The 13,371-nt window shown below is 45.8% G+C and overlaps 1 protein-coding gene across 5 annotated transcripts in view; it reads left to right on the forward strand.

The window, feature by feature from the left end:
* Positions 1-13,371, forward strand: part of dclk2a (doublecortin-like kinase 2a) — a 622,375-nt gene that overhangs the window by 365,309 nt on the left and 243,695 nt on the right. For 3 of the 5 annotated variants that reach the window (XM_086011612.1, XM_086011598.1, XM_086011631.1), the window contains exons 4-5: positions 833-937; positions 4,428-4,475. The exons of 1 other annotated variant lie outside the window; for it this stretch is intronic. In XM_086011612.1, the coding sequence (XP_085867738.1) occupies positions 833-937; positions 4,428-4,475 (153 nt within the window). The remainder of the gene's footprint in view (positions 1-832; positions 938-4,427; positions 4,476-13,371) is intronic. One more of the 5 variants, XM_086011607.1, reaches the window with a different exon arrangement.

Consider the following 13,371-nt stretch of genomic DNA (forward strand, 5'->3'; position numbering starts at 1 on the left):
GGTTGCTGGGACGCAGAGAATTGTGGGTCCTGCAGCCACCATTAGTCAACAGCTGTCCAAGACAAGGCTCGCCAGGTTCCAGGACTCCGTATGTTAGCAAACGCCGTTCCAATTCAGATCGGCTCTGTGAGGTCCCAAACGACTCCCCCTGTGAGGATTCCTGGGCCATTCTCTCATCGCTATGACTTTTTCCCGCTTGTTGGGTATTGGGCCCCATCCCCAGCTTCAGCTGTCCAGCTCACTGCATGGCCTGTGAATTTGAGTGCACAGGACCTTACAGATCGCTGCGCAGCCACAAACCTTACAGGGAACATTGGTTGGAACTCCCTAACATCATTTTTAGTGGGTCTTCTAGGTGTCGGTCTCTGAGTCCCATTAAGTTTAGTTTTGGTTTGCAGCCGAATGTGTGAGACCCATGCTTCTGGTACCCAGTGACACGAACACAATATAAAAGCACCTGTAGAAGCTTCTACTGTAAATAAGCCTGGAGAGTTTAACTTTTCAGGGAGAGCATTACTGTGAAGGTCCCCCACATTTACAGTACCTCATACAATTGAAAGATAACAAAATACAAAGCGTTTAATCCATTGATAACTGAAGTTAATCCTTCTCTTATATAGTTATAGCTGAAACGTGTGCTGCCATATTCAGATATGAAGCCGTAAGTCCATGTTAAAGACACCACAGTCAGAGACGTGACAAATATGCAACCGCATCGTAATGTAGTTAATATGCATTTTACCACCAATAAAACATATTAAAAATGTGAAATCCATTTATTAGTCAAGACTGAAATGCAAAAGCTAGAATAACAGGGCTCCTTTCTTTTCAGAGTGTCGTGTGATGAAATCGTCCTACTCACGTTCTGGTAGTACCTCACGACATTCCGGATCAAAAAGTCCGGGGCCATCTCGGCGAAGCAGGTCTCCTGCATCAGGTACAGATTTTAAAACGGCAGTAAAATAAAAACACCAGAAAAAAGTGAAGGACTACTTTTAACAAACCCTTGTGGGAACTGCGTATGTGAATGAGTTGGCAGTCAGATAACTTGCCCGTGTGCACGAAAAGACTCTCCTATTCCTAATGTATTATCTTGTGTCTAAGCTTTTCTCTGTGTGACCATTTCTGATCTTTATCCTTCACCTTCACCTCCTGTTTACATGAAAGGCTTTTGAAGGTTTCTCAAAGTATTGTAAATAAGTGTATTTTATCCCTGGCTGGTTGGCAGAAAAATCACGCAGATATTACAGATTCAAGGGGGTATATAATATTTATTATGAACTGGAGACTTTGTTAGACATTTAACCCTTGGAATTTTAGAACTCACATAGCACTTTAGGGTTACTTTGCCTCACGTTTCTCCGATACTCGCGCAGTTTCCTTTCCCAGCAAACAACACGCTGGTGGTCATTTTAACTTTGGACGATGCTAAGAAATGGCCGAGATTAAGTTAGCTGCGCATTATACACCAGCTGGATTTTCCTTTCAATTGCAAAGGTTACTCAGGCGGGATATATAACGAGTGACCAATTCGATATTGCAATTTTACACCATTGCCCTAAGTTAAAATTACCTCCCCCCCCCCCATTTACCTGCCAGCTGCAAATATATTCTTTCATACTACACCAACAAAAAGGCACCTGCATGTTTGAACTTATCCATGCAGCAGAAAAAACGTGTTTTTAATGTAAATAACACACTCTGGGCTAGATATTCATCTACTTAACCACCACTCCATAGCGCCATGAAATGGCGGAAAAAATGGTGGCCGCCGCTCTTTCGGCAGTTGGTGGCGGGTCCCGCGGCGGCCTCCATCTTCCTCTATCCCTTTGCGTGCCGGTAGCTGGCAGTGCCCTGGAACAAAAAAGGCGGTGTGGTGACGTCAATCAACATGCGACGCCGACTGAATGTCAGCACTCCGAACTTCGACCCTAGCGCTGAATTCAACACTGGGTCCTAAGCATGCCAGGTTAACCAGGTATGCAAGCAGGCTGACAGAGGCGATGTCTGCACCACTTAAAGGGACACACACATCTTTCAGGTAAGTTTAGATTTAAGCTTTTGGACTGGGTTTTTCTGATTTTATTGAAGTACAGGAAACTTTCGATTTACCGGCACCTCAATAACCAGAAACCTCGGTTAACCATCAAAATTCAGGAGTAGGTTCAGGTAAGTTTTACTTCATATTCTACTTGCCTTCCTCGATCTGTTGCTGTGCAAGGGTGTGGCTGCAGCTGTTGCTAAGCTACAGAGACGCTTGGAACTTGTGGCTATTGTTCTGAGCCTGTTGCTAAGCAACAGGGTATGTTGCTTTATACGGAGCTCTCAGCTCTCCGTATCTTTTACTATAGCTTTCGGTTATCCGGAATTTTTGATGAACCGGCACCACGTCGGTCCCGTTGGTGCCGGATAAAAAAAAGTTTCCTGTAGTGGCTTGCTGCAATAGATGTTAAAACATTTTTTAAGTGTGTAGGGAGTGGTGCTGGATGCTTGCTGATTTACAGTATCAGCTTGCAGAGGGAAGAGGAAGACACAGAAGAGGAAGAAGCTGAAGAGGAGGAAGCAGAAGGAAGGACAGCCCTTTTCTGGCCGGGATATCCGAAATGGAATCATCCACCTGCAGTCCCAGTGATCACAACCCCAATTCCCCTTTCAGTATTTGTCCCACACCTTACCTTCCCTCTGTTACTGACCATCACAGTGTCCTCTTGGTCACTATGCTGAAATAAAAGCCACCACAAAGCAAACCTTCCAATCCAACTTTATACATCTATCCATCCAATATGACATCAAGAAATCAACTCATCACCGTTATGCATTCTCTTAGTGACTGTTTAGTTTGTGCCTTTGCCTATCCTACTGAGGTCAGGCAGTGCTATCCCAGTGGCTGCAGCATGGCTGGTGGAAGGTTGCTGACTTTCAGTGGGGGACACTGCAAATGGCTTTGCTGGTCGACCTTGAGGAGCTGGTGGCTGGGAGTGTTTTTGCTTCTTCTACCTCTTCACTCTCCTCTCCCTCTTCTTGGTCAACCACTGGCTGGGCAGGCTGTATTTCTTGGGTGAGTAAAATGAGGAAGGCACAAGGGTGGAGCTGTGCTGAGGGGAGGGCAGGAAAGCATGAGGTGCATATGAGAAGGAGGATAACGTATGAGGATACCGACGTTTTTATCCTTTCAGCCCCGCCACTGGCCAAGGGCTCAGCCATGCTCCTGCCAAGAATGGCCTGCACCGTCTCCTCCAAGGGGGTGAGGTGAGGCTAGGAATGGGAGATGTGCCTCGTGATTGGTGCAGATTGTTGGTAGGTGAGTGATTGGGGGTGGTGGTCGTGCATTGAGCAGTGTGTGAGGCTAGTGGTGCAGTTGGTAGGAGACGGCTTTTGAAGATGCAGTCACTGACCTTGGCCAGCGGTCTGGGGTCATGAAACTTCTTTGGGCACTGGAGCCATGTTGTGGGGGTGACACTGCTGGCAATGACGGCCTCAGTGATGTGGTCCCACATCGTTCTTTCTGGAGGGCCTCCTGGCCTCTGTGGGTAGAGGACCTCTCTTGCAATGTTGACCCCCTGCACAAAGCTGGACTGCTGCGTGTGAGACCCTGGGTGCTCCTTCCCTGACTTGCTGAGACATTTGTGTTAGTGCGGAAGCATTTTTCCCATTTTTTGAGCTTCAGAAGAGAATTCAGCTTTAAGAGCTGAATAATCACTTTGGGACTTCTTTTTAATGTTAATTTTTTTTGAAAGGCAGTAAGGGCTGAAAACTGCATTTTTACACTGCATTTTAATTTGTATTAGTTCTGAATGCCCTTTTCATTCATAGCCCCCTTTAATTGCCCACAATTCCTTGCGAGCTCCACAGCCTCACTCCCAGAGGCTGTGCGAAGCTCGACGCCACTTCAGGACAGGAACTTCGTCTTGGAGGTCTCCACTAACACCTCCAGGTTAGCGCTGCGCCGCCAATCTCCAGCCGCCCAGACAAATTTCTTCTTCTTAGCAAAGCAGCCATTTTCAGCGGCCGTTAACTCCGGCAACTTTTGTGGTGAACACAAATTTCTAGGCCTCTAAATCTTTGAATAGAAACACAAAGCCTTATTTTCACACAGTTGGCTTGCAGTCATTTTTAAACTATTCTGCTTCAGATCTGTTTCTCCAAATGCCTTGATTCTATTTAAGAAAATTGTGTCCCCCGAGCCTATCAATGCAATGGACTGTGCCCTGTGTGTGATTGTATATTTGTGATCTTTGATATGTCTTCATCTCCTTATAGTAGTCTCTGTTACTCAGCTAAATGTTGTCCATTATTGTACTAGTTCCTCTATGTCTTTAACCCTTCTTGTGTTTTGGATTTGATACTCTGTTCTATTTATGATTGTGTGGTAACATCTCTCCTTAATGTTTTCTCCTTCTGCTTGTGTGTTAACTGAATGAGTACAGTTAAAAGAGGAGGTTACTACACAGCTTATTCTCCGGTCAAATCCCCAGGTGAGCCCCTCTTTTCATACAATCCCATCTCACACTTTGTTATGATCTACCAGGCAGGTTTGTCTAAACAAAGATAATTTTCCCTTCTCAGCAGTTAGCTTGTGGCTGAGAGGAGGAGGAGTGCTGTCCACATAGTGTTGGGGTTGATGCTACGATCACCTAGACTTTACCCGCATTATCCTGTTGCTGGTATAATTACAAATGGCAGAAATAATACCAAAGCTGTTCTTTGTGTGTAAACCCTATTTAATATTTGAAACCGCCTGGGGTGAAATTGGTCTTCGACAGTAGCGCAATACGGGCAACAATGAATCAGCAGCCTTTTAAACCCCAAGTATTGTAAAAGAAAACAGGGTGCGGTGTAAAACAGGAGGCCTATTGCAATTGCCCATTTTGCGTGACTGCCCAAGACTGGTTCCACCCCTCTGCATCTTCCAAATACCAACCATTTTAACAGGATAGAACTCATGTCTCTGTTGCCATGGGAACTCAGGTGCTGAGCCCAATTTTTCATACTTGCAGCTGAAAGATTGGCAACTGAAATACCAAAATATAAATCGAATAATAAGTTTGCAGGGTGCACTGCAAGTGGTAATATTGGCGTTAACTCCCTTGGCTTATTGCTGCAGAATTGGATCCAGTAATAGAAAGGGGAAACAGGGCCCAGTTCTGGGATTAAACTGAGTATTAAGGATGACTCGGAAATGAGTCAAAAACTAAAATGAATCCAAACATCTGGAGCATACAGGAGCAAGACTTTGCTTTGATATTCCAGATAGTAGTTCCTGTTTTGTAATCCCTTTGTTTCCCTTTTCACTTCTCAGTGCTTGGCACTGGAACGTGAAGTTTTGCAACTAACACCAACACTGTCTTTTGAGGATGCAGTAAGTCCTGTCAGTGGGATGGCTGGACATGAAAACTCTTCACCAGAAGGATGAGAATAAGAGGCACTCCCACCTGTCTTTGCATATGGGATAAAAGGAGGGAAAAGAACAGAGATAGCAGGAAAGAAATAGAGGCAGAAAGAAAAATGAAGTCATAGAAAGCTAATTTGTGACTGCACTTTTGCCTCCCTTTTTGAAGGTCCAGTTTTAATGGGGTGATTCTATCTTCCGGCATTCCCAGTGGGAAGTCGCACTCGTAAGGAGCACACAGCCTGTGGTTTTCCATCTGGTAATGGGACATAACCGCGATTTCCTGAGATACGATCCCTGTGAGTGCTGCTGCCCAGTAGAACGTCAAATCACCCCTTAAATTCCATCCTTGATTATCAGTCGAATTTCCTAAGTGTAGAATGCTTCAGTTGAGAAGGGAGTGAGGGAATAGAAGGAAAACTGTAGGGAGAAAGCTCATTCTATTAGCTAACGTGTATTGCTGCTGACAACATCATGAAGACGTACATAGCCCAAACTATACCCTGAAGGGAAATGAATAATCAGGCAATGCCATTTGAAGGGAGGGCATACAGCAATGTTGCGCTTTACTTTCCAATATAAAAAGAAAGTTCTACGAAGATATAAAAAGGCTGGATTTTCCACTTCAGCAGAAAGTTGGTATGGTGGGCTTTGCATCCGCTCGACTTCTCCGCCGCTGACTCCAGTGAATCTTGAGGGCTTCGTCCCAATGAACACAGTTTTGGCAGGTTCCTAATAGGGTTTCAGGCTGTACTGGGGCAACCAACATTCGTGGGGATAGGAAAAGGCTGTTGCATGTCTCAGGAGCCTGCAGCAGCAGAGCTGGCTGCTTCTAGTCTGGCTCAAGGGGAGGGCCAAACTGGTCAAAAACATTTTGACCAGCAATTGGCTACATTCCTTGATGGAACCTTTTAAAATTTAAATCCACTTCCACACAGCCTAAGCAACTCTAGACACTAGGACCGTGCTGTCATGCTTTGCAACCAGCAATAATGATGTAAAATCTGAAAGTCGATGCCACTCTGTCATTCCCATACAATTTGAATGCACCTGGCTATATATGGGTGGACATAGTCAACAGCCATCGTCACTTCTGGCAGAAAATCCCAGAGATGACAGCTATCAGCGGGCAGCCAGTGGAGCGACTGATTTCCCGCCCCAGATCTGTCCAAAATTGGGTGGAATCTGAGCAGAAAATCCTGGCTACAGTGTTGATAATGTAGCTTTTCAATAATCAGTGCTTGCCTTGATAGAATTACCTTTCACTTAAATCTCATTTTAATGCTGCTAATTTAAGAAAGAGTTAACTTGACATGGGTGGTCTGATTTGTGTAGAATTAACTGGACCCTTATGTAAGCAAATGTTTATTTACAAATGTTTTGATCCATAAAATATTTATTAGGAAGTATAGGATTCCTGAGTGAATCCCACTGACATGAGTATTTAAACTGTACAGTATTACACAATTAAACAATCAGCAGTATCCAATATCTTTGTAAATAAACTTTAATTAAAAGGTACAAGTCAAGGATAAATTGTGATTTTTATTTTTTATTTGTGATATTGTGGAACAGTCGAGCACATCGTCTTTAATTAATTAATACCTTACCATATATCGGCAAATGGATATTTTATCTTCCATGATGGCAAATTTGCGCGGAAGGATTTGAAGAGCGAGGCCTAATAAATGTCGCGGACATCAAGCTACTCCAGCATATATTTTATTTCATTATTTTGCAGTGGACCAGGGACGAGGCAGATGTGTATTCTATATATATAAAAGGATACTTCTGTCTGTCATTCCGTCTGTCTGCCTGTCTGTCTTGAATTAACTCGAAAGTTATAGAGCGTACCTACACGTGCGTTACGTCGAAAGAAAGCTGACGATTCCAGAACCGTCCTAAGCGTATTTACGTTTCGGCCGGACAAAAATTGCGCCCGCGGTATCCAAAAAACGTTCAACATTCTGCTCATTATCCGCTCATTAGCATCGAGTGACGCCGAGGTCGACCAATCGTACGGCGGGTTCCTGGCGCGTGCGGCCGGGCCCTCCTACAGTCGAGTGACGGGACGATTGACCAATCCTACGCTTCGGTGACCTGACGGTCCACCAATCGGTGCCTGTGTGGGCGGGCCTTATCGTTCTGAACCGAGGTGAGTCGCCGCCATCTTGATTCCAAACTTTTCATTTCTTTTTCCCGCTTTCTGCGTCTTTAAAAAAAAAAGTTCCTTTTAAAACAGAAATTCTTTTTAAAAAAAGTTAATTACTTTCAGAAATTGTTTTAAAAAAAAGTTAATTACTTTCTAAATCTTTTATCTAATCTCATTAATTTTCCTACCTTTCCCCGTTTTTGCAGGTAGGCCTCTAAGCCTGGGCATCTGTTACCAGCCATGCTGGACCCTAGGCAATTGTTTTGTGGCAAGCTCCTCCCACCCCTCACCCCCCCCCCCCCCTTCGGTCTCCCCATCATGTGATGGTTGACCAATCCTATGGCGTGTGTGGGCTGGGCCTGATGCTTAATAAGACAGAATAAATAAAAGTTACTTTAGTCTTCGCGAGCACTGGAGTGACTGCAGCAACTATTGCAACGTAAGTGAAGAGATAGAGAATAAATAATTCAGTTTTTATATCTTCTAACTTTATATCTTCTTTCCTTAAAAACTTTCGGCTTTTGTATATCTTCTAACTTTATATCTTCTTTCCTTAAAAAACTTTCGGTTTTCAAAAGGCGAAAGTTTTTTAAGGAAAGAAGATATAAAGTTAGAAGATATACAAAAGCCAAAAGTTTTTAAGGAAAGAACATATAAAGTTAGAAGATTTCCGATTTTGTACCTTGCAGCTACTTTTTTTAAAAGTAAAGAAATTTTGCAGTTTTTAATTAAGAAAAAAAAATTTCCGTGCTTCCAACCGACATGAGAAAATGGCCGCCGGCTTCTTCACGCACCTTCAAGGCTGGCCGCACCCGCCCTGAAGGCTGGCAGACAGCTTTTTTTTCTTTCTGCCCCCGCCCCCTATCCCCTCTCCCCCCCCCTCTCAAGGGTTAACCCGGCAACCGGCTCTGGAGATCGGGAGGGGAGGAGGGTTACCCCGGCAACTGGGCCCGGCCATCTTTCATCCTGGCAGCAGTTCAATGCAGCGACACCACAGCGCCATATTTGATCCTGGCGGCACGGCAATTTCCTGTTGACGCCATCTTTGATCATGGCGGAACTTCAATGTGGGCCCGAACAGCGCCATCTTTAGTCTGGGCTGCCCGGTTTCTTCCTCCTTCCCTCTCTCTCTCTCCCCCCCTCCTTCTCTCTCCCTCCCCTCCCTCTCCCTCCCCCCCTCTCTCCCTGCCCCCCCTTCCCTGCCCCCCTCTCCCTCCCCCCCTCTCCCTCCCTCCCCCCCTCTCTCCCTCCCTCCCCCCTCTCTCCCTCCCCCCCCTCCCTCCTCCCCCCCCTCCCTCCTCCCCTCCCCCCTCCCCTCCCCCCCTCGCCCCCCCTCCCCTCTCCCTCCCCCCTCCCCCCCACTCCCTCCCCCTCCTCCCCCCTCACCCCTCTCCCTCCTCCCCCTCCCTCCTCCCTCCCCCCTCTCCCCTCTCCCCCCTTTCCCCCCTCCCTCCCCCCCCCATCTTGCCCCCAGTCGCTCTCTCTCTCTCCCCCCCCCAATCGCTCTCTCTCTCTTCCAACAACAACATGCCCTCGAAAAAGCCTCGGCACCGCCGGGCACTCCAGCTAGTTACTTAAGTGTATTGATAGCGAAAATAAATGTTAAACACAGTTTCTGCATCAACATTTTGTACTGTCGCTGTTTAATAGCAAAAGTGTAAATATATAATTTAAAATATCTACTTGTGGAACTCAGTGAAGCATAATGATCAGAGCGGGAATAAACCAGTGTGGTGCAACAGAAATTGCTGACTATGTGGCTACAGCGACACTGTTTTAGACACTTGCACTAATTTTAGTAGAAAACATCTTACAATGTAATTTCTACCGGATTCCTCCTTTACTGGCAGGATGAGACATCTGGAATGGGACTGTGTGTATGGCAGCTGCAGTGCCTCACCTGTAATTGGCCAACGGGAGATGTATTTCTGGCAGTTTGCAATAGTCCTGCTAGAATTCCCTCCTCTCTGCTGCCATGAGCTGCTTCATGTAACAGTCTGTCTGAGAATAGGTAAAATCCATACCGTGGTGGAAGCCAAATTTGAATGTTGGTGACAGCTCGGACAAAGTAATGACTGACTGTCTGAGATGCCCTACCCTACTGCCCATAGATAGAAGTTTCCAGCAGAAAACTGGAAAGGGACTAAACAACAGTTGCAAAATATAGTCTCAAAAATTCTTCCAATACTATAACAGCAAGATGGGCAGTCAAGGGTGATTCCCCCATGGTATGGCCTCTTTCTTTGCCCCTTCAGGCCCAAGGGGCACAGACATGAGCGTAGCTGGCGCACAACTGCTTTAGCCATCCATTACCAGATGTGGCTGAACCAAATCAAGCGATATTGAGCCTCACTCCCTTTCTACCAAAACCAGCGGCTACTCCAGGATGATCTCAGACAGCAAAGGGTGGCTGCGTAATACTTGTCAATTATAGACCCAGCAGCATGACCTCAAATAATTGGAAAACTAATCGAAGCAATAATCGGATACAATAGAAGAGGCTGTTCCCAAAGTTCTAGGAATTAACTTTTGATGAATGGAGTTTGGGTCAGTCAGATTTAAGTTATGGAGAGCAATACAAACACAATTCATATGTATTTTGAATCTGAATACATTGGGTTTTGATATTTGAAACTTTGGTTTTGTTGAGTCGAACCAACTGAGAAAAACAAAAGTTCAGATTAAATTCTGCTTCTGCCAATTTGCCTCAAGTCAGAGCTGTCAAAATTGGACAAACCCTTGGCCACGAGCCATATACCCGAGGTGTTGATTTACGCCAAAAACATAAACATGGTTAAAAATCTGGGGCTTGCAGAACAGACAAGCAACATTAATGTAGCCTTCTCTCCTGTTTGTTTTTCTTTTTCTCTCTTCGCAGCCTGCTTGGCTGTGAGATTTGCGAGTATCTTCTGCCGCTGAAGATCATCTAAATTAATGGTCAGAAAATCATGTGCAGCCCACTTTTAATCTCCAGTATGCACTGCCAGTGGGTGGAGCTCCCTGCCAAGATTACCCTTAAAGTACAATGCGATACCCACCATGACCTCTTGTCTCCTTTGAAAGCTGGAAAATGCTAGACATCAGATCAGTGTGAACCGGCTAAAATTAATAGATATAGTTACAGATTAAATAATAGACACAGCAAGATACTAAGTATACAATCCTTAAAAACAATTAAAAAAATAGACAGCGCACAAGAGGTTAAAATACCCTTTGTTTGTACACATGGAGGGGAATTTTAACCCCCACATGATGGGCAAGAGGGGGTCCAGGGGGCGTTAAATCGCCAATTTCGCGAAACTCGACCCCAACCCACCACAATTGCGCCTGTTTCCTTTTTAACTACGTCTAGTTCAGGGGCGTTTGAGTAACTTGCTCTGGAGAGGCAGGTTTGTTATTATAATATTTAAATAAGGCTCCTTTCCAGAAATTTGTGCCAGCGATTTCAACTTAACGTCTCCTGCAAAACAAGATTGAGCAGCACTTCGTGGGGTAGGTTAAAGGTCACATGTCCCAATATGAATAAAGGGTCAGTGCTCACAACTGCTTTCTCAGTCCCCTCTGGAAAACGGTTATTTATACAGTTTGGAGGTGTTCACACAGAGAATATCACAATGGGTGGCACCATGGCTGCTTTTGATTGGACTTCAGATAGGGAAGACAGCATCATCAGCAGTAAGGGCGTATTGTGGAGGGAGCTGCTGGTGGCCAGCAGAAAAGGGAGCAACAGACGGGTCAAGGATCCATGAGGTCATGGAGTTCACACTTCCAAGCCCCCTTTTGCCATCATTCCTCTCCTGGCCCAGGGCACATCACTCCTGCCTTTCCGTGGGAGAGCAACCTGCAGTAGATCAGTGACTCCTTGTAAGCCCACAGCCAATGTATCTGTTATCCTGTTTAAGGCGGCAGAAATGTTGGCATCCACAGTTTGCAAGGCCATGTTCAGGCCTGCAGGGACTGATTAGTGTGCTGTGATTCAAGCTCCACAGAGGAGGCCACTCTATCCATGGAAGACATCCTTGCAATGGCCTGTGATATCAGTCCACAAATGGTTGAGCTGGACTCTTCCATCCTCTGTGCTACTGTGGATGTGTGCCTGGCACGACTGGCGTTCCTCGCACATTTGCTGCTGGCGCTCTATCATTCTCGATTTCATTGATGGCCCCAGGGTTCAGAATCTGTGTCGAGCTTGGATAGGACTGTGCCCTCTGACACGGACTCTCCACAGCTGTTCCTGCCACTACTCTCTGGTTGTGCTCACTTGTGAACTGTGATTCACCAGGTGAGATCCCACCTAACTCTCTAACAGAACCCGCCAAAGTGCTGGTATTTGTGCTGGTGCCTGGTACACATGTGGCCTGTGACAGTGCACCCTCAGAAGGAATCAGCTCTTCTGAGGAATGGTTAACTAAAAGGGGCACACGCTGCTGTTCTTCGCGTGTTGGCCCTGGAGGAGAGAAGAGACGGATATGATTTAGTCATGGGAACATAAAAATGTTGAAATTCAGCATGATTAAGGTGTTGAAATCAAGCCAACATGACTTAGTTTTGTATGAGATGTGGGTCGGAGACATTTAATGCTGTCACAATGCAACAGTGAAGTCCAAGTCTCACCATCTCTGATAGCCAGGGACTCTGATACCTGATTATCTTCAGGGTCTCTTCCTCTGCAGATGTCAACTCCACGATCTGTGGCGGCCCATCTCCAGTCCTCTCCCTCTCCCTTGTATTTTGGGCTCTCTTCTGCAAGGGGGCACAAGAGACCTGAGTGTCTGTAAGGCATGTGTGCATCCGATGGATGCAGTGCATTCGGTGAGGGTGACTATCAGGCAGGTGCATCATGCATGCCACTGGCATGCATTTGAGGACATGTACTGAACATCGGGGGAGCTGACTGAGGTGGGATCACATTGCATAAGGATTGGGGTGAGTGGCAGTGGTGGATGGAGAAAGGGGGAGGCGAGGAAGTGCATCGAAAGGGAACAATGGGTGCTGCTGAAACTTAAGTAAGTGTGAGGAGTGACGTGATGGAGTACGCTTAACAAGACAGAGTGGTGCGGGATGGTGGGGGCGGGTGCACTACAGGATGTAGGTTAATCTGCAACTGTGCTCACCTTTCCTGACCTGGTTAGGTCATTAAACTGCTTCCTGCACTGGATCCAGATATGGGGCACTATACTCCTGTTGCTGACCTCCTCAGCCGCCTCTAACCAGGTCTTCTTGGTCACCGCAGCAGGTAGTTTCTTGCTGTTGCTGGAGAACAGTACTTTCTTCCTCGCCCTTACTGCACCTACATCAAGTGACACCTCATTGAAGCGGGGCTCAGCCTTTGACCTTCCTGACTCCATCTGTTCATTTTCTCCTCTCTCTTAAAATGCTCCCAACTCCTTCAAAATCCATCTTTGCATTGGCCCTTTAAATAGTCGAGGTGAAATCGCATCATGCGGCTGCACATCACGCCGCTCATGCGCATTGGAGACGCGAAACCTGGAAGTAAAATGATAATGAGGCATCCATGTTGAAATCACACATTCCCACACATCTCACGATCTTATATGTTTTGTACCCGCTATCGCCCCCCTCTGCTCAGATACCACTTCTGCGTTATTATCAACACCATTGATTTGGGGCTTTTGGGTGAAACAGTCTTTTGTAGACCTTCACAATGCAATGTTTTCAGTAACACAAATTTCCAGTTCCTCGTGGAGTTCCGATCTTCAGTTGGAACTAAAGAAATAGGATAATTTTGTACTTACAGCCCAAAGACTTCTGAAATCAGAGTTGTTTAACCATCCCTAATTGCTGATGCAGTGTTGTGACCTAATATATA

Source organism: Somniosus microcephalus, chromosome 2 (assembly GCF_052327205.1).
Source record: "Somniosus microcephalus isolate GS21.2 chromosome 2, FLI_Smic_1.0, whole genome shotgun sequence".
Taxonomy (NCBI): Eukaryota; Metazoa; Chordata; class Chondrichthyes; order Squaliformes; family Somniosidae; genus Somniosus; species Somniosus microcephalus.